We start from the raw sequence: 26,562 nt of genomic DNA, 5'->3' as shown, positions 1-26,562 counted from the left end.
ATTTATTTAGCTTATAAGAGGTTCCTGCCTTTATGGAGCTCACAGTCTAATAGAGAGAGACAAATGGAGACAATCCTGCTCATAATCCTACTCCTTCTGGCTCTGAAGTTCATGCTATTTCTACAGTAACACCTTTCCTACTGTTGCCAAACCTTACTATTCACTTTCTGGACATATCAGTTAAGGGAACTTTTTTTAGTTTGCTGTTTTCTATAGAATAGAGAAAATGTTGTTTAGATCATAGGTATTTGATTACCACTACTATTAAATCAGTAGAAATCAAAGAACAATATTTGAGAACTCTGGTTAAAAGCCAGAGACACTGTACAATATGGTGAGCAGCATAATCTAACCTCATTTGCCTTCCTGACCTAAACAAGCAGAAATCAGAGAGGAATGACAGAAGCTAGAAGACAGCAAACAGAGGTTAGAGATTAAAGTTAACTTTTCTACTTAAAACAGATGTTCACACCCCAAATTTGGAAGTACACTCATGGTTATAGTTTCCACCTAGTCTGTTAAAGCAGGTAGAATGTTTGCTAATTTATGTTTACATTTTACTGAGCATATGGTATTTGAATGAATTACACATATTTAATTTGAATAATCTGTCTTTTTCAGAAATAGTAGTTGCTGAAAGTGTGGTTGTTATAAAGAAGTTACTGCAAATGCAACCTGTACAACATGGCGAAATTATTAAACATATGGCCAAACTCTTGGACAGTATCACTGTGAGTATCAATTAAGAGATGTTTGCTGAGTTATACTGAATTTTATAATTTAAAAAAAATTATAGTTTTTAAAAAATAAGTAGTCCTCCTAAAGGGTGTAATGGTTACGAGAGCTGAACTGTCTAGATTCAAATTCTGATTCTAAGATTTCATATTGTTGTAGGAGGGAATTACAAATCTGAAAAGGTGGAAGGATAGAATGAACCCTGCAGTGCTGGATTGGAATTGGAGATAGCAGTGTGAGCTTCATAGGTTTTTATAATAGATAGCTAGATGTTGTATGAGTGTACATATACATGTGTGTGTGTGTCTAAACACATCTATGTGTCACATATAATTATATAAATGAATATACGAGCACTAGTTTCCCTGTACTGTCTTTTGATAGAGTCTAGAAACAGTAATACCCCAGTATCAGTGAGCACACCTTGTACCCAGATCTTATTTTTTCTTTTATTTTGTTTATTTTTAATTGAGATAAAATTTCATACCATAAAATCTATCCTTTTGAAGTATATAATTCAGTATTTTTTTTTATACTTACAAGGTTGCACAGTCATCACCACTGTGTAATTGCAGAATACTTTTATAATCCCTAAAAAATTCCCATACCTAAATCTCCCCAGCTCTGTGGATTTGCCTGTTCTGGACATTTATATAAATGGAATCATACAATATGTGGTGTTTTGTTTCTGGCTTTATTCATCTAGCAGGTTTTCATGGTTTATGCATGTTGTAGATAGTACTTTATTCTTTTTTATGGTAGATCTTGGTTTTTAAGTACCATTCTCCACTTTAAACAACCAGGACTTCTTAGAGAAATGGCTGATTTCAGAGGTAGGGTAAAGAAAGAACAAGACGAACTTGGAACATATTTTTGGGCCAAAAAAAATCAAGGAAGTACTCACAGAATGATTGAGACATGTCAGAAGGACAGAACCAACTTGAAGGGGCTCCCACTGGCCAATTTCAGCAGCAAAATAAATGAGAGTAGAAGGATTGTACTCTGTTGAATAAAGTAAGAATATCTAAGTTCACACTGGAGTGAATCAGTGAATTAATAGGGGAGAAAGAGAAGCTCTTCCTTGCAATTCAAAAACAACTGAGTGTAGAAGGAATGATGGAATTAGAATATCACCATTTGCCAACCATCACAAAGCTAGTTGATTAAGGCAAGAATTATTAACAAATGCTGAAAACTAGTGAGTGAAAATTTGAAGAATAACAGGATATTTGCAGTCTCAAAGTATATCCTCATAAGATACTTCTTAGTTATGAAGGTTAAAAGAGTGACTTATATTGGAGAAACCTAGCAGACTCTACTTTAACCAAATGAACATTTGGTTAACATTTCCAGTAATGGGATCATGTGCCTTCTGATAACATACACAGAAAACTACTCAGCATGAGGGCTATTGCATTCCTGCCAAAGGTGAATGACTTGAATCTAATCTTTAGGAAACATGAGACAAACCCAAATTAAATGATACTTTGCAAAATAACTGGACTGTACTCTTTAAAAATGACAGTGTCATGAAATGCAAGGAAAGACTGAGGCACTTTTTCAGATTTGAAGACTTTAAAAGGGACATGACAATACTGTGCAACACATAATTTTGGATTTTCTTTTGCTATTGTAGAGAAATTGGCAAAATCTCAAAATCTGTAGATTAAATAATAATATTGGATCAGTGTTTAATTTCCTTATTTTAAAATTATTTTACTGTGGTTACATAAGAATATTCCTTTTTTTTAGGAAGTTTACACTAAAGTATTTCAGGGTGTAAGGTAACATCTACAACTTACTTTTAGTGATTAAGAAAACAAAATGTGTGTATATACTTAGAGAGATTGCTAACACAATTGTAGTAAAATGTTAACGTTTGGGCAGTTGGGTGAAGGGTATCCAGAAATTATTTTTACTCTTTGTGCAACTTTTCTGTAAATGTGAAATTACGTTACAAAATTTAAATTAAATTAAAAATAAATACTAATTCTGGCTCTACCACTTAACCAGCTGTGTCCTTACATTAAAATCTCTATGCTTCGCTTTTCCAGTCTGTAAAATGGTGATAGTAAAAGGACCCATGTTATAGTATTGTTGTAAATATTACGTTAATCTGTGCAGTGCTGTTAGAACAGTACCTGGCACATATTAGTGCTGCAGAAAGATTTGTTGTTATGTGCTACTTTATGCTCTTTTGTCTTTTAAAACTAAAGTTTTTGAAAGAATTATCTGAAAAGAATTTTGCTTTCTTACTTCACACTCACTTCTCAATCAATCACAGTCTGATTTTGACTCCCCAGCACTGCACTAATTCTGCCTTTTCTAAAGTTACTGTCTCCTTCTTATTAAATCCAATGGATCGTTTTCTTTTTATATCTTCCTTGACCTCTTGTTAGATTTGACTTCGATAGCCACTTCTTCCCTTTTGAAACATTCTTTCCTTATGTCTTCTGTGATTACACGCTCTCCTGGTTTTTCTTCAAACTCCAGCTATTTCTTCTCCAATGCATTTGCCTTTTTACTATGCCTGTCCCTTGAATGTTGGTTAAAGTTTTGCCAACTAATGTTCTATAATGAATAGGGTTGTAGTTCAGTAGAGAGTATATTATTTCCTTCCTTGAAGATGGGATAATCTGTACTTTGAGTCTCCAGAGGTATCATATTTGTATAGTCAAAGGTGATGGATTTCAAGGATTAGAGCCTACCAGTCAACACCAATTTTGAGAGGAAATGAGAGATGGTGGTCAAAGAATACAAAATAGCAGATACACACTTAGGATGAACAAGTTTAGAGATATAATGTGTAACATAAGGAATAAAGTTAATAAAATTGTATTGTTTTGGGGATTTTACTTAAATAAGTAGATTTTAGCTGCTTGTCACAAAAAAGTAAATATATGAAACGATAGATTAATCTGCTTCATTATAAGAACCATGGTACTATCTAGATGTATCTATGTATCCATCTGTATCCCATAACGTCATGTTGTAAACCTCAAATATACACAATAAAATTTATTTAAAAAAATAAAGAGAAAACAATTTTAAATATCTATGGTGAAAAAATTTTCTGTCCCTCAGGGTATTATTAAAGCTTGCAGGGCAGTTATACATTTATCTTAAAAGTAAGAATAATAAGACTCACTTAGCATCTGAGCTTATACCACATTTCTCATCAGAGAGTCACTTTTTCTTCATATCTACTTTTATTTTTGATTTTAGTAATCAAAGCCAGTACTTCTCATAAAGACTGTTTATGAGAGGTGTAGGGGTTAAGAGAGTGAATTTGAAAACCAGATGGCTTGAGTTTTAAGTTTAGTCTCTATCTTTACTAGCTTTGTGAACTCTTAAGCAAGATTCTTCTCAACACTCCAGTTTTCTCATCTGTAAAATGGGGACCACAGTACTAACAACCTTATAGCTCTATTGTGAGGAAAAAATGGGTCAATGCATCTGAAGCATTTAGAACAGTGCTTAATGTAAACTATTATCAAGGTTATATTTAATGCTTTTGAAGAAGACAAACTTTATGATAAAGTATAAATTTTGTAAGCTTTCTTGTAGCCTCTTTTATATTGTAGTTATTACATAATGTAACATATAGAGTGTATCCTTTGCCAGGCACTATTTTAAGCACCTTAAACATATAAATCATTAATTTTAATAACAACTCTGTGAGGTAGGTTCTGTTAATATATGCATTTTACATATGAGAAAACTGAGGCACAAAGAGGTTACAAAACTTGCCCAAGGTAACACAACTATTAGGTCTGCTTTCTTAACCAATACATAATGCCATATTTTGCTTTCACTCATAATCTGTCTTTTAAAATATTTTATTTTATTTTTAATTGACAAATAATTGTATATATTTTTTGGGTCACCGATCTTTTCTGTATTCAGTTCACATGTCTACTCATTGACCTGGTCAGTATTTTATTATTGTTATTTCTTTTTGCTTCCCCCAAATCATTGAGAAATCTAATGGACAATTAGACTGATATGGTCTGTTTGCCCAAGTGTGGAACAGCTGTTTGGCGTTATTTGTCAGTGATCTATTGATGGGAGATGAGAGGGTAAACTTTTTTCCTCAAGTCAGCTTAGATGGACATCTAGCATCTCTGGCAGCAAGCATTAAATCTCAGTAATATCTTTAGTCATTGTAACAACTACAAATACTCCCACACATATTTAGATACCTCTTATGAAAGTGATATAGCTCCCAATAAGAACCAATTCTTTAACCAATAAATAATGAATGAACACGGGGAAAACTCTAGATGGGGGAAGACAAAGCATTGAGATACATACGTGAGTATATGTACGTATTTACACACATAATAAAACGTATACTGATAGACTAGGAATGTTCAACAAAAGTGCTAAATGAGATCTCTTTAAAAGGGGCATAATATAAGGAAAATTCTTATCTAGAATTAAAAATATTGAATAATCTTAGGAAAACCGGGATGGGATGGGATGGAGATCAGTATAAAAATATTTTAAATATGGGAGGAAGAAAATGGAAGGAGGTAAAATTATTATAATATTCTCATCTTGTGTTTAAAAAGTAGTAAGGTGAAAAAAGATTATCTTGGGGTAAAAACAGTGGGTTTTGGTGGGGGAAATAGTATCTTGTTCATAAGTAATGGTAGAGAAGTATGTGTCTGATTATGGAGAAGGAAATAGGAATGTGGAGTTCTGTATTTCCAAATTTCTTGTGCAAAATTTTATTACAACTTGTGTTAGTAAATTTGTTCTGTTCCAGTTAGAAAGGAAGAGGCAATTATAAGAAGTGTTAGGGTTTCAAGGGAAGGTAGCTGCTTATACATAAAAACCTGTGACAATATATGAGACCTATATCATGTAAACCTCAGGCTTTCTTGGAAGAAAAATTTATCATATTTGACTGTGTTCCTGTCTGGGGCTAGAGGATATTTTTGATTGCATTGACTTTCTCCCCAACAGTTGTTGGAGTATTAGCCAAGTAAATACTTTATTACAGATTTATATAGTGAAGCTTGTTTTTTGGTTTTGGTTTTTGGCAGAAGATAACCATTAATAGAATTCCAGATTCACAAAAGGGAAAAAGAGGAACAAATAGCAACCTAACCAAACCAGAAATAAATAAGAGGAAATAAAGGAAACAGAAACGTAAAATAAATAATAACTTTCAAAAAGTAAGATGGAAGAAATAAAATCAAGTATGTCTTACCGTGAATATAAATGGACCGAGAAAAAACAGATTTTCAAATTGGAATAAAAAATAAAAGCTAGGTACAGGCCATTTATAATTAAAACACCTCAATCAAGTGATAGAGCTTGACAATAAGAAGGTATTGAAAGAGATAATAAGCAAATATGAACAAGAAAGTAAGATTTAGAGTTAAGATCATTTAACAAGATAAAAAGGAGCATTATAAAAATAGGCTAACTTACAAAGGAATTAACAAGCATAAATCTATCTGCACAAAAAATATAGCAAGCAAATAGATATGTAAAGGAAAAACATTTTTAAAATGTAAGGAGAAATTGATAAAATCCAGTTATGGTGAGTAACTTTAATATACTACTCTTATATTAGATATTCCTAGTAGACAGATATAAGGACATAAAGTAAAATGATAGAATAAAAATCGATTTAGTAAATACAGATAAAACCTCATATCTCTTGAACAGATAACACCCTCTTTTAGGAGTGTATCCATTGAACATTTTCAAAAAATCAGGAATGTATTTAGACATAAATAAAAATTAAAGATTTCACATTCTTTGACGTTAAGTAATAAAATCAGGACGAATGGATAAGGAAAATGTGTTATATACACAGAGTAGAATACTACTCAGCCATAAAAAAGCACATTCACAGCAACGTGGGTGAATTTGGAGAAAATTATGTTAAGTGAAATAAGCCAGGCACAGAAAGAGAAATACTGAATGTCCTCATTCATAAGTGGGAGCTAAGAAACAAACAAAGAAAGAAAGACTATAATAAAACATTGAACTTGCAGGAGAGAACAGACGTACAGTTACCAGAAGTTGGAAAGGGGGAGGGGAGAAGGGAAATAGGGAGTAATTGGTTAAGGGACAGAAAAAGATTTAAGTAATTTAAAAAGCCACCAGACGAGTTGTAAAGTAAGAAATATGCTTTTAGATCAAAGGAAAAGTTTAAAGACTGAATGCAAGCTTCCATAAAACCTAGAAAAAGAAAATGCTTTATTCCAAAATGTGTAGGAGGGACATGGCTAAAATAAATTTCAGCATTTTTAAAGACAGATCAAAAATAAAAGAACTAGGTATTTGTCTTAAGAAATTTGAAAAAGACCAATGAAACAAAGCATAAAAACCTAAGGAGAGGAATCAAAGTTGATTTTGTAAAATAGAATACCAAAAGAAAAAAAGTAGAAATTGATAAATGCACATTAAATCTGGCTGTTTGGAAAGGCAGTGAAAACCCCTCCTGATTGTGATAAGACAAAGAGAGTAAGCAAACGTAGAAAAATCTGGAATGTGATAATAGGAAAGATTTTAAAAATTACAAGAAAACTATGCAATTCTATAGCACAGGTTTGAACTTCAGGAGAATGAAAAGCTGATGATGAGTTGCTACTGCTCATCTGACATATCTGAGGAAGCTGAAGTGCTTGACACAGGACAAGGAAGCAAGAAGGAAGATAATTGATTGAGCAGAACCTTAAAAATGGTCAGGGATTGGAGACACAAGTTACTGCACAACAAGGTGGTGAGGGATGTAGCAGACATAAGCTTCAAAGTCAAGGAAGAGGAGTGATTGAATCCCCAGAATCTCTCTATTCCTGTCAAGAGAACTGTTATTCACATAAGAACATTAGCCATGTGGAAGCGGAAGCAGGGTTTTGTTAATCTGACCAACTGTCTGATAACTCGTAAATGTGGGCAAGTGATTCTAAAATGTGAGCCTTAAAATAGATGTATTAGTCTGTTTCTCTTGCTTATAACAAAACACCTGGAACTGGGTGATTTATAAGAAAACAAAATTTATTGCTTACAGTTTCAGAGGCTGGAAGTCCAAAGTCCAGAGAACACATCTGGTGAAGGCCTTCTTTAGTGGTGATTCAATGATGGCAGGGTATCACATTGCAAAAATGGCAGAGCAGAGAGAGACTAGCCTCTCGTGCGCTCCTTTTAAAGCTCTCAGCACCATGTTTCTGACCATCATTATTAATCCATTCACTACAGTGGGGTCCTTACAATCTAATCACCTCTTCACGGCCCCACCTTTCAATTACCATAATAGTATTTCCTACCCTCAACAGTTACAGTGGGAATTAAGCTTCTGATATATGAACTTTGCAGGACACAATTCAATCAATCCACAGCCATAAGAGACCTTTATTCTCCTTAATCTCTACCTATTTTGCTCTCAAACCCAAGAATGCTATCTTAAACCACTGTGATTTCAGAAAAAGCCAATCTGACCAGTGTCAAGGGACAAGAGTACAATGTTGAGCATGTTTCCCACAGTGCCTAGACCACTTCATCAGGACAGAATCTTGGGCCCATCTACCCTTGGAAGGAGGGAGAACATAAATGATAGACCTCTTTCCACCCTGACCACCTTACCTGTCCATGAAACAAGAGGTGAAAGGAAGTGGGAAAATGCCCCACTCTGCATGGGTGCAAGAATAGGCAAGAAGATGGCTTATACCTACTCTGAAAAGTCTGGCTCTTAAGGAAATGGCAAGAGGCAGTAAGGGAGTCATTACACAATGTGGCAGAAAAACAGGGGACAAAGGATGATCTTTTATTTGATTAATTAGTAAATGAGACCCATCGATGGGAACTTATTTGCCTCCACAATACACATGATCAATCTGTGTCCAGAACTAGTCTTTTTGGCTTGCTGGCTAATATGCTTCCTAGTTTGCCATACTTATCTAGTTTCAGTCCAGTGGTCTAATGTGAATTCTGGATTCAGACCTGGAGTTCCAATTCTGGTTCCACCACAGACAGGCTGTGAGATGTGGGCAAGTTTCTTAACTCTTTTGCTACTCCAGTTTCCTCATATATCAAGTGTGGATAATGGTAGAGCCTACTTCACAGTGCTTTGATGATAATTGCCTAAAATTTTTTCTAAAGTTCTCAAAAAAAAAAAAAGTGCCTGGCATGTGGTTAGATCTCAATAGATGTTAGCTATGTAATTTTTTTTGAAGGAGAACATACATTTTATCATATTCAAGGCTTTGATTCTATTGTTATTTAGTAAGTGGAATAGTTGAAAATATGAAAACTAACATTTAAGTTTATTCTACTTTTTGAACTCATTCAAATTGGGTAAGTTTATGTCTATAGTACAGTAAGTTTATGTGTTCTGATTGGGAATATTTCATCCCTTTGAGTGTCCTTCATTTGTGGTAAATACTGCTTTTGGAGTAAAGTTCTTCCAGAATAAAATGCATACTACCTACTTGAGGATTGCTCTAAAAGGATTTCACATAATGTTTAATGGGACAGGCGAGGATTTCTTATCATAAAAGAACAATTGAAAGATGTTATTCTGTAAAGACTTCTGAGTAATACTGAAATAGCACTTGATTCACTTCTTGTCCAGATGCCTCACTGGATGCTTGCCATTTCACAAGTTACCTACCCTTGCCCTGCTACCTTAATACATATTGAGTCCAGGTTGCAGAATATTGGATCTGATTTGCATTTGTATATACTTTGTTTAGATGTTTACTTATTTGCTTTTGACAAATTTAAATAAATAAAATTGATGTTTTTGTAGGATTTTACTTTAGATTGTTGCTCTGTGCAGTGGGCTAGTGTTGAAAAACAATAGCTTTTAAATTGAGCTGCTTACAAAGTGATCTGTAAAATTTTGCTTAATGTGTTTCTGTAACTGCCGTGGTGGGTTGGGAATCGTCATTTGTTTTTGTAGGCAAGTTAATGGGTTAAAATGGCTGTGGAAACTGCCTTCTAGTAGAATGTTTGAAAAGTGCACTTAACTACTTGCTCAGGGAGTTTAGAATAAAGAATCAGGCAAAGTCATTTACAATCTAGTGTGTTTTTGAGAATATTGAAAAGCAGAGGTTCATAATGAAAGTATTATATCATATGTATAACTGTGTGTGCGTGCACCTGTGTGTTATTAGTTGGTTTTAGTTCAGTGTTCCTATTTATTCTGTGGTTGAAAAGACCATGTAGAACAAAAAGTGACTAATTTTCTTATTTGCAGTTTTTTCAGTTGTTTCAAATCCTTGGAAGTAGTAGCCATGGACTTATAGTATCAGTGGCGTACAAATGAGAACCTTAATAACTTAATTGGGAGATAGAGAGGGGGGGCTAGAATCTGAAAATATTGGGGTTCCAATTCCACTCAAATGCACAAAAACATGGCTTTGTCCATTTTCTAAGCTTTATTTTGTTTATTTTTTTGGTAGCTGGCTGGATGGGGATCTGAACTATTGACCTTGGTGTTATCAGCACCATGTTCTCACTAAGTGAGCAACTGGCCAGCCCCATATTGAGATTTTCGTTGTTAGCATTAAGATTTATTGATTTTAATTTTTTTCAGAGTTGTATTTTAAATGCATGCATTATGAATGTTTAGTGTATTCAAATCTTGTTAGTTTAATCTTAGTATATTAATAAATACAATCTCTTATAATTCTTTTTGAGGTTGTCTTTTTATGCAGAAGAGAATTATGTGTGTGTTATCAGAAGAAAATTACTTAAAATGGGGTAATAGATTGTGATATGTCATAGAATTCTAATTTTTATACTACAATATATAATAAAATATTTAAGAAAAATAAATCTAGCATAACTGAAATCTGAAGTTGCTCATATATTCTTATTTAGAGGTACCTTCATTATAGTGAGCAACTTGAATTGCTCCATACTGGAAACTGTAATATAACACTCAATTACTATTTTTTAGCCCAATTTAAAATAATAGATTGCGAGTAAGATCTTAATGCAGTGTAACTTTTGGAACATTAGAACTAACCTCTTTCTTTCCAGAAATCACTATACAGTAAGGGTATCAGTTTTATCACACTGCATGAATACATTTAGCACTTAGACCATTTTTAAAAATTCCTTAAATATAATGATATTTTCTGTCTTACTAAACTTATTCTAAATATTAATTTAAAGGTGATCCTGTCATAATGTTTGGAAATATATACTTTTTTATTTTATAGCTTTTCTGATGACCTCATTCTGATTCTGGTGAAAAACCCAATTTTGGGGTATCTTAATATTTTTGTATTATTTTGTAAAATAGGTATTTTGAAAGAATTTGAGATGTAGATACTGTGATAAGATTTTAGCTACACAATGGTTCTTATTCTCACTTTCTTTTTTAACAGTCATACTATGTATAGCTGTGAAACTATACAGAAAATATTAGGACTTTATTTGAGGAATTATAAAAGGAATTCATAAAAATAGTGTTATCTTTTCTTGGGATACTGCCTTTTAATGATAGCCATCAGCTTTTTCATTCATTATAAAAAGCAAATTTTCTATTGTAGGTGAAAATGTTCATAGAAACTAATTTACATACCCTCTCAAATTCCTTTTGTAATAGGGGAGGATACAAATAAGCAAATAGCAATAAAACTAACTTGCATACTCTAGAATGTTGGTCTTAATGGTACTGATGGAAGGTTTCCAATTTGTAGCAAAGCAGTGATTTTTAAGAAAACAACTTATACTGAAATATACTTTATTTTAAAAAAATGCCAGAATGCAATATTGGACAATTTTATCCCTGTTTCTTTTGTTGATAAAATAATAGACCAGGACTCATGAATTTATAAGCAGACCTTGAGGATCATGTCTGTTTGATACTTCCAGTGCTGTAGGTGCAGATACATAGAGGACAATAACAGTTTTGATTGGCAATCGTAGTCTTTAATAGATCTATTCCTCTGTTATCCATGGGTACTAAAAATGTGATTTGTGGACCACCTGTCTCAGGAATCATCTGTGGTGCTTGTTAAAACAGATTCCTGGACAACACCACAGAACAACATTCTTAGAGCTGATACCAGAAACCTGCCTTTTCAGTAAAAACCCTAGATGATTTTTATGGGCATTGAGGTTTGAGAACTGTTGCTCTAGAGCAGGGTTTGGCAAACCTTTTCTAGAAATTGCCAGATAGTCAATATTTTTAGCTTTGAGTGCTTCATTGCAACTACTCACTTCTGCTGTTATAGTACAAAAGCAGCAACAGACAGTACAGAAACAAATGGGTTTGGTTAGCCAGATTTGGCCCAAGAATTTGCCACTCTCTTGATAGAATCTATATTCTAGACCATTGGTTTTTATTCCATGACTCTTTTCTCAGGCATTTTCTTTGAAATCAGTTTTAATGAGATTCCTTATTTGTTTATTTTTTGGTAACTGAAGGAAATCCATAAATGTAGGTGCACTTCCTGGATATACATTAAATGAATTGATAGATGTAAAACCTTTATAAGATTTAAAATCTATGTTAATATTAAGGAGAGTATGATTATCTTATTTCTAACTATGTAATCTGCTTGTAATATTAGGTTCCCGTGGCTAGAGCAAGTATTCTTTGGCTAATTGGAGAAAACTGTGAACGAGTTCCTGTAATTGCTCCTGATGTTTTGAGGAAGATGGCTAAAAGCTTCACTAATGAAGATGATTTGGTAAAACTGCAGATTTTAAATCTGGCAGCAAAGTTGTATTTAACCAACTCCAAACAGGTAAGAGGCTGATCGTTAGTCAACCTATCTGATATATCCTTTCCTCTTTACTCTGATCAAATAGCTAAGGTCTGTTCATGCATTAGTCTGTCCATTAAACAATTACTAGGTGTCTGTTTATTTCAGGTTCTATTGACATATAATGGAACTCCAGAGGAGTTATTGAAAGTTTGAAGTAGAAGGAGGAGAGAGGACAGAGCAAGTTTCATAAAGAATTGACTAAGAGGTTGTTTACTGTATAGAAAAAGGGGCGGTTTACAGAATAAGGAGAGAGGAGAGCAGAGGGTCAGAGTCATGAAACAGTTGGTGTTTTTAGGAAGTTTTTGAAGGTTAGTCGGGAAAAGTAGATACTATGGTCTGAAATGGTCTGAATGTTTGTGTCCCCATCCCCCCCCAAATTTGTATGGTGAAACCTAATCAACAATGTGATGGTATTAGGAGGTGGGGCCTTTGGGAGGTGATTAGTTCATGAGCATGGAGCTCTTATGAAATGTATTTAGTGCCCAGTCCAGGTGGCGTAGGGGAGCATAGGGCTCTGCCCCGTGATGTACAGTCCCTTTCCACGACGTTGGAGATGAAGCTGGGCCTTGTGTCTGCGCCTGCATATTCCTACAACTTCTCAGTCCTGAGGACAATGACTGAGGAGACAAACCATGCAGGAAACAGCCCTCTAGAACAATCGGGATCTAAGTTTGTTCTACATGGTTAAGAAAAACTTGCTTTAAAATGTTTCCTGTATTTATAAATTAATAAAAAAAAAAAAGAAAAAAGAAAAAAGAAATGTATTTAGTGCCCTTATAAGAGACACCTGCGAGCTAGCTTCTTCCATGTGAGGGCACCGTTGAGAAGGTGCCATGTATGAACTATCAGCCACCAAACATGCAGGTGCTGTGATCTTAGACTTCCCAGCCTCCAAAACTATGAGAAACTTCTGTTGTTTTAGGCTTCCCAGTCTATGGTATTTTGTTATAGCAGCCCAAGTAGACTAAGACATTAGGCAGTTTGAGGACTTAAGTGGTTTGTGTGCTGTGCTAAGTAATATGGACCTTGTACTACAAGTGTAAGGGAGATCATTAAAAACTTTTTCATGGTGCTATAATATACCAGATTTGGAATTTAGAATATTCATTTTTTTAAGTCCATTAACTCTTTGAGCAACTGTTGATAAGAGGAATCATTTTTGCATCTATGTATAAAATAGGGACGACTTCACCCTTTTTTCTGTATCTCAATTGCTATTCTACATGTGTGTAGGACTTACCTGTTAATAAGATTAGAATAGGATTGTTTCTCATTTGCAGTTAAGCCTCTTAGTAGGCTTTATGCTCCATGTCCTGTCTCTATTTCTTCTAATTTTCCCTGTCACTCTGACTTTTACTTTTGCCTTTGTGCAGTTTTTTTTCTCTATTTCCCTCTGTCTGTCTTTGTATTTGCCTCCCCAAAACTTCCTCTGCCTAGGTATCTTTCTATACCCTCTGCCCCATCCCATTACTGAAGTCCATAGTCTGTGTCTATCATTCTCTCCTTTCTCTTCCATCTCCTTTTGTCCCTCTCTTTTTGTATTTTCAGTGTGTCTCTCTGTATGGGTCTCCCTTTCTATCTGCCTTCGCTGCCTACGCATAGGCCACACTCATTTTCTAGTACACTGTTGTGTGTCATTCAGAATCCCCAGGTTGATTCCTCAAATTCATTTCCGTATGCTTTGGGATGTCTTTATCCCTAATTGTGATATAAGTTGTATTATTATAGCTTTTGCTGATTGGTGTACAAGATTTATAACCAGATATTTGCAAATATTTTCACGATTCTAGATTTTTATCTTTACATCTCAAGTCAACTTTAAAAGGAATCAGTTATCATTTCCAAGTGTCTTGTAGATATCTTTATGAAATGAGATATTTATTAAAAACTGAATAAAAGAAAGGAGACCAATGTTTGCTGCATTGTGTTTATTGATAAAACAGAGAGTTTTAGCCTTAAACTCCCTGTGTTCACTAAATCCATGTGGTCTATATATTGAAGGTCAATATAATACCTAGAATATTATGATTCTCTGTCTGGTTTGGGTACTCTAAATATATGTAGCTATGGATTATTAGAAAAGTAATTTAAAAAATTGTACATTAGTCAAGACAGAACAACACTAAATAAAGGTTCTGTCTGTGGCCCTTTTCTTTTCAGTGTAAATTACCAATAATGGAATGTAGTACTCTTTATTTAGAAATTGTGGTGTATTCCATGTCTTTTTATTCAGTGAATTTGAAGACAAAATTGTTTGTACTCAGATTTTTTTCTTGAACTGTTATTAGTGGAAGTTTTAGAGCTCACCTTCTGAAGTGTTCTATCGTACATTTTAGAATGATAATTCTAAATAACCACAATAGGCTGTACCATTTGCTGGTGAAAACATGGTGGTTTTTAAAAACCATATCCCAAATTTTCACATAGCTTATTGTTTTTAATTGATTCAATATAAAAATAGATGAATGAAGTGGACTATAAGGTTGTACTTTGTTCTCCAATATTTATTTCTCAAAAAAAAAAGTTGAATTAATAAATGAAAATTAGTGTTAAAGAACTGTTTTAAGCACCATCACCTTGATAGCATTTTTTAGTTGTATGCTTCATAACCCATTGGATATGAGACAGGAACTAAAATGATCTCCTCGATCAAAATGTAAAAAAATATTTTCAGTACTTATTTTTCTCATCTATAAAACTGAACTAGGGTGACCAGGCCACAGTGTTCAGAGGCTGGTTTGCTATGAAGTTCTGATACTTCTTTGTAGACCTGAATTCCCTGTGGTCTAGGTAGCTCAGTGAGCATTCCTAGAATTTTTATTGAATTGTCTAGTTACAGAGAATGTCTAAGTTGACTTTTGTAAGATTTAGTCCATTGTTTTTATTTGTATGCTTAAAGAATAATTGAGTAATAAACTTTACTACTTCAAAATATTTTTACCCAATATAAAAATGAACTTAAAAATTAGTTAACAGTCTGCTTTTAGCATGGCTGAGTAAGCTCCTACTAAACTGACCCTCCCATAGATAACTGAACTCCGGAAAAATTCAAAAAAACAACAACTGCCTGAAGACTCAGAAGAATAAAGAAAAGCTGAAACTTCTGGAGGGGAATGGATGCTTGGAAGAAGCGAGTGGCACAGAATGATCTTCCCCTCCCCCTTTTTTCTTTATTTCTTTTCAGTTTAATTTTATTTTTCCCATTTTTTATGGCTTTTGTCCTGAGAACAGGCTACAGTTGGCACTGTGCACAGCAGCTAAAACTCCAGAAGTACACCCAAAGTCCTTCTGGCTTGAGGAAGTAGAGGACAGAGCTCAGGAAAACTAGACATTGGAAAGTTGAGGAAAGATGCTGAAAAGGAGAGAGCCAGAGTGAAGGAGCCTCAAATCTGTGAATAACTCTGCCCAACTTTCTGGCTGACTCCTAAAGCACACATGTACAGCGCAGATTCAGAGCAATACAACCAAGAATAAAAAGAGCTGAACTGAAATTTGAGGTGCACCCAAGACAAAGTTTGCACTTTGAACTCCACCAAGTTAATTGCTTGCTAGGATAAACAAAAGTCCAATATTCATTCAAAGAATATAACAGTGTCCTGGGTCTCTACAGTGTAACATTTGTAAAGTCCATGATGCTATCCAAAATTACTCAACATAAGAAGAACCAGTATGGGGAATTATTTTGTTTAATGGGTATAGAGTTTCAGTTTGGGATATGAAAAAGTTATGGAGATGGTTAGGGGTAGGGGCTGCACAATCCTGTAGATATACTTAATGCTACTGAATTGTACACTTAAAAATGGTTAAAATGGTCAATTTTACTTAAGCACCGTAAGAAAGAAGACCAGGATAATGTGATCAATTTTCAAGGAAAAAAAAAAATCAACCAAAACCAATCCTGTGATGACCCAGATGTTGGAATTTGAAGGCAAGCATTTTGAAGCAACTGTTACCAATATGGTCAGTGATGTAAAGAAAAATGCACTTATAATGACGGAAAAGATAAGAAATCTCAGCAGATAAGTTGAAATCCTAAAAAGAATCAATTGGAGTTTCTAGAACTGAAAATCAAAATCTCTGAACAGTCCACATCTTCTCTATTTTGAGTATCACATTGTCACCTCTCCCACAGGGTGACAGAGATGCAAAGGATTACTCAAAGCCCATTTCTTCTGAGAAGTGAGAAGCCCTGAAGGGGTTAATTTTCCTGGAACCCTCAAGAGAGAAGCATTCCTTGGAAAAGTAACACTGAACTGGAGTCTTCTCTCAGTATTTATTCTCCAGGCCAGAAAGTTACAGAAAAGGAACATAGGTAGTTACAAAAGAACAGTAAGATAATTGTCATGGCAACAGTCATTAGGTTTGGCTGCACCAAGGACATCTACCCTTAGTACCAGCAATGTTGCTGTGTTACAATTCTTTATCTACAACAGAGACTTTAGCCTGGGGAAAGTTTCCTGTCTTTCGCAAGCTTAACATTTCTATGTGTAATTTTAAAAAGTTAGGCTATACCTGAAACTCCAGGGCTTTGTAAGCTAGGCCCTGTGAAATACATTTGCTTTATAAATGTTAATATCCTCCACATTTGCCCCTCATTTATTTATTTATCTATCTATCTATCTATCTATCTATCTATCTGTTTATTTATAGCAAAAGCTATAGATCAAGGTTTCACAGTTAAGACAAAAACATTTTGTTAAAGTAAATTTAGTATCATTTTAGCATGGTAAGTCCTTTAATTTATCCCAGTTGGGGACTGATGATGATGTTGTTTCTCAGGGCTGTTGCATTGGCATCATTCCTGGTGGTGTGAATTGGGGTGTTAGTGCCAGTTTTTGAAACTCTGGTATGATGTTCTGTTCTGTGTAATAGTTGATTTTGAGTCCAGAGAGTCTGTTGGTGTTCACCCATCCAGGACATCCCTGCTTCCAAAGCATCTAATCTTTGTAAAATTTCTTGATCAATTACAAATCTTTTGTTTAGGAACAGGTGTCTCATCCAAGTCATAAACACCCCCTTTAAGGCTGTGAAACTTTAGGAACAGTTTTTGTAGACAAGATATTATTTCCCCCTTTTATGATCAAGGCATTCCTCATAAAAGCATTGATGATCAATTTTCTGATTGAAAATGTTTTACTTTTCTTTGTATAGATCCCTTGGTGCTGGGAAGGCTCATTCCCAGGTTGTCATCTCCCACGTCAGGAGGAAAGATGAAACAGCAGTTAGGCCAAATTAGGACAACATGAAGAGGGGTCAGGAACTTAGAAGAGATATGCTATTTTATAACCAAAGTTTTAAATTATATTCTGTTAAAAAGAGTCAATTTTTATTGAACTTATGAAAATAGCTTCATTGCCATAATAATCATAAAGGTACTCAAAGTTTTTAAATTTGGGGGAATCAAATAGGGAGAAAATAAATACTTTTACCTCTGTTTTAAATTATATTTTACCAAACTGCTGTTAGTTATAGATAGCTTAAGAGAGAGAGTTTTCTTAAATCTGGAAAACAAGACATTAATGAGCAATGTTTCAAAATAAAAATTGTATAAACCTATAATGCTTTTTAATCAGTTCATTAGTTTTATGTAATTAACTTTTGTTGTTTTGACCTTGGTGAGTAATTTCACAAACCCATCAGTTTTTTTATTAAAATAAACGGTATCTGTTAGTTTAGGATATAACACTTTAAAATTATTATTTAACCAAGATTATGATTGGCTGCATTTTATAAGACATAGATTTTTAAGAATCTTACATAATTTTGGAACACATATTCATAACATCTCAGTACTGACAATGCTTTCCCATATAGTCTAATTTATCAAATAAGCCAATTGGTTTTGATACATCTTTTATATATCCTTTGAGAAGCTGCAGGGCCCTTGGAACCTCCCAAAGTTAGTTCAAGTACGAGTTTTTAGAATTTGGTTTTGGAAAGTTAGTCAAATAACAAAGGCTTTAAAACACTCAAAAATCATTACAAAAATAAAACCAAAGTGACAAAGGATTTTAAAGGCAGAGAGCACAAGAAATTATCATGATAAAACATGAAATAAGTTTCCTAGACCCGTTATCTAAAAGATAGAGAAAACCTCTTACAATTTTTTATTAAGAGCAGTTAAGTGCTTTTAGGAAATCTGGCTGTTCCAATGCAGGAGAATAAACTCTAAACCTGTATTAGAATACTTTTGGTATTGATATTTAATTTTTGGAAAAACTTATACATAATTTGTTTTTAATTTTTAGCCAATTAAAACATTTTTTTTCTTTTTTAGAAATTAACCCATACAAACCATTATCATGACTTACTCAGACATTCTGTTTTTGTCCTATACTTCCTACTTCTTAAATAGCCAGTCATTTTATACTAGGACAGAAGTACACTGTACCAGATGTTTTTTTACCTAAAAATATTTTTTTTCTTTTTAGCCTTTCTAACCACAACTACATCTTCACATCCATAGCTTTCTTTATATTACCTCTTTTTTACATACTTGTTTTTTCTCTGTTAGTGTTAAATTGGCCTTATTTGTCTAAAAATTATATATAGAAAGGTTTTTCTGGTTTCGGCAGAGTTTACAACTTAAAAGCCTCTAGCAAAGACAAATGTAATCCTGTTTGATTAGTAAACCCAAGCAAAGATATGTGCTGATAAGAAAATTTTTATACATTCAAGTTAGTAAACGGGGGTCCATCTGTCAGAGCAGATTACATAAAGTGCAGTTTGAGCCTCAGCTATTTTTACCAAATAAATATTTATGGTTTCCCAGTCAAAAACTTGGTGTATTAAATATATACCCTTATCAGATCATGTTAAGTAGGGCCTATGAGATATTGGGCACAGGTCTCCTTTCACCAGCCATCCTGGGTCCCAAGTATCCACATGGCATTTAGGGCCATGTGGGATCCATGGAGGCCCTGTGGGGCTTAAGGCAGAGGGCAGCATTCACAAAGATAATGTCTAAAAGATATTGTTTCTCCCAGCATGGCCAGGAGGCAGAGCTGAGATAAGGAGGCGATGTATTGAGTTTTGTCATAAACATACCACAAAATGTGTTGACCTAAAGACAAATTTAGGCAAAAGGTTTAAATCAAATTTTGAAAAAATATTTATTTTATCAAAACTTTAGAAAATTAAAGTCACGTGAACTTGAAAGTATACTTACTTATTTAATGAGTGCACATTAATTATAAGCCAATTTGGTACGATGCAGACAATACAAACACATATAGACATGAACATGTAGACATAACATACATTTATGTACATATATATGTAGACATAAACAGAAGCAATAAGGATTTTATAGGTTTTGTTTAAAATATAATAAAGAGACAGAAAAAAATAGAAAACTCACTAGTCTAAAAGGATAGTCAGGTTTAAATTTTGTTTCTAAAAATGTTAAAGCTTATCTGTGAGGCCTCACCCTGTTTAGAGAAAGTGAGGTAACAAAAACAGGTAGATTTTAGTCTAGTTTTTGTTTCTCAAATGGGTTACTGAGCTTAAGGGCTGAGCTATTAAACAGAGATGAAGCCATTTGACTTTTGGGGTTTCCAGAGAAAGACAGCAGACCCAAAAGGAGGTCTGGTTGGAGCCAGGGCTATGTTTCTCATAAAACCTCAGAGTCTTTGGCGAAGAAGAGAAGCACATGCAGTTTAGAAAAGAAAACATGCAAACATACTCAAACAAAACCAGCATTGCAAAGAAATATTAACTTCTTGTACTTTAGTTTGTCCAATTAAAAGTTTTTTCAGTTACTGGCAAAGATTAAGTTTTATCCTTTTTCAGTGACATAAACATGTCTTTGTTTTTTGATAAGGTCTTGAATAGGTCTCAAAGTGACTTGACATAGATTCCAAATTGTTAGATGGGATGCCTTGACAAGACCCATTGTATAAATTAACCAGTGATCAATTTGTTCCCCAGTTTTTATGTCAAGGCTCCCTTCGTGGTTATTATAGTTGTCTAATAGCCACTAACAGTTTTACAAGCTGCTATTCAGTTACTTTACAACCAGCTGCTTTAAGGAGACATTGGAGTTGTAATTTATGTTGAGTCTCCCTTTTTGTTAAAAAATTTTCCATATTTTAAAAGTAAAAGAAAAAGAAAAAAAAACCTTGGGGTTGAAAGCTAGCTTGACCTGCCACAGGCTTGCAGTCGCTAATCGAAAGCCACCTGTGATTCCCTTACCGGGATGAATATTCCCTTACCAGGATGTACAAATGTAAATGTCAGACGTCCTTTACTTTCCAAGGCTTGGCGGGTCGGTCTCTGATCCATGGAATGCCGCACCATTTGTCACCTCTACCCCAGGGTGACAGAGACACAAGGGTTTACTCAAAGCCCATTTCTTCTGAGCAGTGAGAAGCCCCGAAGGGGTTAATTTCCCATGAACAGGGGTCTTCTCTCAATATTTATTCTCCAGGCCAGAAAATTACAGAAAAGGAACATAGGTGGTTACAAAAGAACAGTAAGATAATTGTCATGGCAACAGTCATTAGGTTTGGCTGCACCAAGGACATCTGCCCTTAGAGCCAGCAATTTTGCTGTGGTACAATTCTTTATCTACAACAGAGACTTTTGCCTGGGGAAAGTTTCCTGTCTTTCGCAAGCTTAACGTTTCTATATGTAATTTTAAAAAATTAGACTATATCTGAAACTACAGGGCCTTGGAAGCTAGGCCCTGTGAAATACATTTGCTTTATAAATGTTAGTATCCTCCACATTACATATTCTTTAACATTTAAATATTTAAAATTTTTGGTGTAGAACTATAGAGCTACCTCATACAGTTTTGTTTTTTAACTTTATTACATTATGTTTAAGATTCTTTAGGTAAACTTCTGTAAGCTGAAATTTTCTAACTCTGGGCTCTTTCAGATGGAAGTTTGTTTTTGGAAAGCAGTTTTTAATTAGCTATGCTTGATGACTACTATAGAACTATTTGATATCAATTATTGGGAGTCAGGTAGTAATTAAGAATGCAGGCTCTTAAGTTAGACTGTCTGGCTTTAAATCCTATTGTGCTACTTACTAGCCACATGATTTTAGACAAACTATGTAACCTATTCAAGACTTAGTTTCCTCATCGATAAAATGGGAATTATAATAATATAGTCAGTTTTGTTAAAATGCAATATATATATATATATATTCATAGAAATCATTGTGCTATACAGAATTGCTTAATAAAACTATAGGAATTGGAAAAATGAAGCTAGAGTCACAACACTCAAAAACGTCATTGGTAACATATTTTTTAAAAATGAACATAAAAAAAGTAAGAGCACAGTTTTACACATGTTAAGTGGTTAAGAAATACATAAATAATGCAGTGAGTACAGCTCTTTATCTTGAAAAAGATGTGAGGTTTGTTTGTGGAAGTAGGTGTTGGAAAGGTTGTGTTTGTGAGTTAGGTGGTAGAAGGAGGGTTAATCTGAAATTGGATTAAAAGTTGTACTGCTAAGTATGGTTGAGTATGACCCATAACACATGTAAATGTTAACATCCAAGGTAGATGTTTGAGGTTGTATGTTTCGTTTGTTCCTACGCAGCTCAGTTCAACTGGATGCATTTTTTGCCTTCGCCTAGTGTTTCTTGCAGGAGAAATCACACACAAAATTCATGTTATGCCCAAATTGTTCCCTAATATGGCAACTGAATTGGAACAAATGTTCGTTTTCAAAACACACATTAGAGCAGAACTGACTGTACCTACCTCACAAAGTTGTTATGAGAATTAAATGAGACAGTCCATGTCAAATGCTGTTTTCCTGGTACATAATAGTGGTTGGTTCATGTTAGTTACTCTGCTTCTTTTGTAACCCTCATTTACACTGTTAACCGAAGGGTAGATTTTTCTTAGGGAATATGATTATTTACTGTAAAGGAACTAGTCCAATTACTGAGAATCTCTATTCTTAGGAAAAATACTCATTTGGGTTTATCCTACTGAGAAAAGGGTGCCAAAATCCCTCTTTTGCTAGTTTATGAAGAAAAAATGGTCAGAGGTAAATATCAAAAGTAGAAAACATTGTTAGAATTCTCTCAGGGAAGTAATTTCACTGTCATGGGGAAAAAAAGCTGAAGGACTTTGAAACCAGCTGAAGTTGCTGAAATCTAGAGCCCTTAAGACATAGTATTAAAGATTTACCATGACTTTATTGAAAACAGTCTATTGAAATTTGAAGCAGAAAGCTAGGATTTGATTACACTGATTAATAGCAATTAAAAAGTTAATGAATAAAGGTTGATTTTGTTTTTAAACTTTAATAGTATGTCAACTTTTAGATGTAGTGATAAGTAACTTGAGTTAATGTTTTTCTTAGCTCTTGTTTTAATTTTTAATTATGAAATATTACAAACTATGGAAAAGTACATAATAGCATGAATTCTTATGTGTATATCTACCACTAAGATTAAATTGATGTTAACATTTGCCATATTTATTAGTTTTTTGTTGAACATAAGAGGTAGAACTAAAACCTTAAGCTCCTGTTTGTACCTTCCTTTCTTCCCCATTGGCAACCACTGCCATATTGTTGGTGTGTTTCATTCAATCTTTCATGTTTTATATTTTTATGTGAGTATGTGTCCATAAGCAATGTATATTATTGTTCTGTGGGCTTTGAAATTTTACATAAGTAGGTATTCTACTTTATGTATACTTTTGCAACTTTTTTTCATTCAATATGTTTTTGAAATATTGATATACGTAAATATCACTTATTTTAATTACTATCTCATATTCTGTGAGATAGTCAAGTTTTTACTTTACTGCTAATAAAAAAAGTGCTTCATTGAGTACTTCTTGATGCTTAGAAATTGTATAAATTACATTGAAGTGTTGGGGATCCCTCCTGAAGTTAAAAGCAAATTATCTCTTGCCCTGTGATTCAGGTCTTTGAAGAAATCTCCTTCCCCCCAAGGTCCTTTAACATAATTTTGCAAAGCAAAGCTCAGGTGCTATGGAGTGACTTCTCTACCTTTTCTTGGGTATATTTTCTAGGCATTGAAAAACTCAAATATATGAAACAGATAAAGGAAGACCTTACAGAAAACTTTTCAAGTTGATAAAAGGTGGATACTGTTAAATTCAGAGATTCCATTCAAGGCACATAAAGAATCCTGTTTAGTCATGAAATTAAGAAATTGATTAGGTGGAACACTGATTCTGCTTAGATTTTCCTCTAGTGTAGGTTAAGCATTCTGTGTACTTTCCTTGATTTACCAAATACATTTGTTAATATCCTTCCTTTTAAAAGTAACAACTATGTGGAACCGTGCTGAATTCTCTGTACTTTTTTGTATTCCTTAAACTAATAGTTATCTCTAAGCTGATTTTGGGACTATATTTTAAGAGATTTAAAAAAAATCATTTTGTGCTTCCTTACGATCTATTAGAAGAAAGCCATTATTTGAGTAAATATTTACCAGTTTATTACTTCTCAGAGTATTTAGGTAAAAATATGATACCAATATCTTGAGAAGTTCTTTTAAATAATTAACTCCTCAATTTTTATATAGCATTCCCCAAAATATATTTTTCCTGTGTCACAGTGACTTGGGATCAGTCTGTTTCAGATTTGTCCCAAATTTTTAATTTTTAATGAAGTAGTATTATTAATAGTTGCATTATTAAGACAGTACATTTGTAGACCTCTGCTTTGAACTTCTAGTTTCTGCCATGGTTTTGCCTAGTGCCATGTAGACATAAGTGCAGTGAGCAGAGATTTCATTTTAGTATGTGAAGCATTTAAATCTGAAGACTCTTTTTTCCAAACCTTTCTAGATGTAACATAACTAACTTCTTTTTAGAACAGCATGCAGGGTGTGTGCTGACAAGGCAGGTGGGAAAAGCTAAGTAAGAATTTCATTTTCTGGTGGTGGTGATATGATTATTTAACAATGTTTCATCTGCCAGCAACTTGATGTACCAAAAGTTGTGCCATGGCCTTGTGAGATGCATGAAGTTCTAGGCTGCCAGTGGATGGAGTCAGAAGAAAATATGGAAAGTTAGAGATTGGTTATAGGTGAAATACGTGCAAGGAGGTGAAGACTGAACAGTCCTGCTATATATAGATCACTAGAGTGTTCAAAGCACTCTTGCTACGGTAGTTTTGTCATCTACTGTATAGTGTAAATCTGCAGCCTATTTATTTTAGTTGGCGTTTAGTTTTTAATTTTGTTATAAACTCATTGGCAATAAATTTTAAAAAATGGAAGCATGTGTTTAATGAAGAACAGAGTGCTGAATTTCCATTTCAGTACTTCACATGCCCAAAATGTTTATTGACGTTTACCTTCCACCATGAGTTGTAGTGATATTACTGACCATGCAACACAAGAAATCTGCTAAGAAAGGATCAACATCTATTTAAAAAGTTAGGAGTTATTTTAATTGTATGCCTCAAGATGACAAATATTTACAGGTGCTGAAGATGTTTACATAACTATGTGAAACATAACCTCATTTACACCAAATAACTTTTTAAAAATTAATTTTTCATTTTTCCAAGTTTTCTTTTGCACGTATGAAAAATGAAGCAGTAGTTTTTTATGTGTGGCTCCATTAGTAGAAAAAGGGCCCAAACACTGCTGGTTTTCAAATAGAAAATCAGTTAATTCTAATAATAGTTCATTTTTTTTTCACTCAAAACATTTGTATCTTTGTTCTGTCAGTGCTATAAATGTAATCAAAGTAAAGCTTTTGGAAGTTTATTCTCTCAAAAATGCTGTAAATGCTATTGTAAATTTAAAAGCCCAACATTGAAGATAAAATTATTTGTTTCTGGCAAAAGGATGTTGTCATGGTAAAAATCCATGTTCTGACTAAATTAAGAAAACTATGGAACGGAAATGTTTTGGGAATTGGTTGTGGTGCATGCATACAAACTCTGTTCAACCAATTGAAATAAAACTGTAGTGGCCAAATTTATTGTTATTGATATATATAGTTTAACCGAACTACAAAATTCTTGTGATGCAGCTGATGTTGAAAAAAACATACTTCAGCAAAACAGTATGCAGTGTCTTTGGTATATGTCATCAAGAGGATTTTAGAAATATGATTTTGTGAAGAGTTGCTCTGTAAATTAACCTAAGTGTATTATATTGGCTTAATTTTTTTTAAATTGATAAATGAGTGGTTAGGTTTGGGTTCAAAAATCATTTGGAGATCTTTAAAGTGTCACCAAATATAATGCCAAAAACCTTCAGCTTTTGACAATTTTATCAAAAATAGCAATTCTTGAAAACAGGAAGACTTTGAAATTTATCCCTATAAAAGCAAGGGAAAGTACTGAACAAGTTAAATGGTGGGAGCTCAAGATTTAATTGTGAAGTTTTGTTATTTGCACTGTCTCAACTATTGGGAAAACTCTTTTGATGGAACTCCTATTTTTAATTATATTAGTTTACATTTTGTATTTGAATGAAATGAAATTGAGAAGGCAGTTGATTTTGTAGTATCTAAATTTGGTGAAATATTTTTAAAAGGATAAAGAATTATTTGAAAGTTTTGTCTTAAATGATAATCAAAAAAAACTTTCAACTGGGGAAAACATTAAATATTTGGGTTTGAAATATTTATGAATTTCAGTATAAAAGAGAATTGAGAATATCGTTCATCGAACAGAATTTTCTCTGAGCTTACTGGGTTGTTCAGAAATACTATAAATATTTTCTTCTTTAAAAATATTAGTCTACAGAGAACAGTGAGTTAAAAATATCAACAGTGTCATAGTTACTAATCATAAAATTCAATTTTGAAAATTATTGTAGGCAATTTTCTTTTTAAAAAACTTAAAAAATAATAAGATGTATAAAAATACCTTCTTCAGAGAAATAGCAATGCATTGGTGCCAGATATAGGTACAGCAAAGAATCTGATTAAAGTGTGTGGTGAATAATTATTCTGCTTATAGTTTTAATGCATCGTTGTACACAGATATGCTCTTATCTTTTAGAATTTAAATTATTAAAGGAAAAGAAATTTGAAGGAATTTTTGAAAATATATTTTTAATTTAAGTGTTTTATAAACTTACCAATATAATACATTTTATAGTCAATAAATAC

General features: G+C 33.5%; 1 protein-coding gene and 1 non-coding gene across 5 annotated transcripts in view; both read left to right on the top strand.

Moving 5' to 3' along the window:
- Positions 1–26,562, top strand: part of AP3B1 (adaptor related protein complex 3 subunit beta 1) — a 291,668-nt gene that overhangs the window by 143,759 nt on the left and 121,347 nt on the right. For all 4 annotated transcript variants that reach the window (XR_010022600.1, XM_063085544.1, XM_063085543.1 and 1 more), the window contains exons 14-15: positions 622–731; positions 12,285–12,461. Coding sequence is in view for 3 of the 4 variants with exons in the window: in XM_063085544.1 (XP_062941614.1) it covers positions 622–731; positions 12,285–12,461 (287 nt within the window). In the remaining variant the exon portion in view is untranslated. The remainder of the gene's footprint in view (positions 1–621; positions 732–12,284; positions 12,462–26,562) is intronic.
- Positions 12,931–13,129, top strand: LOC134371355 (small nucleolar RNA SNORA73 family). Its single transcript, XR_010022784.1, has one exon. It is a non-coding gene; the product is annotated as a small nucleolar RNA SNORA73 family (small nucleolar RNA).

The sequence above is a fragment of the Cynocephalus volans genome, chromosome 2 (genome assembly GCF_027409185.1).
Source record: "Cynocephalus volans isolate mCynVol1 chromosome 2, mCynVol1.pri, whole genome shotgun sequence".
Lineage (NCBI taxonomy): Eukaryota > Metazoa > Chordata > Mammalia > Dermoptera > Cynocephalidae > Cynocephalus > Cynocephalus volans.
The sequence above is the reverse complement of the archived record's forward strand: the minus strand, read 5'-3'. Positions and strand labels throughout refer to the sequence as shown.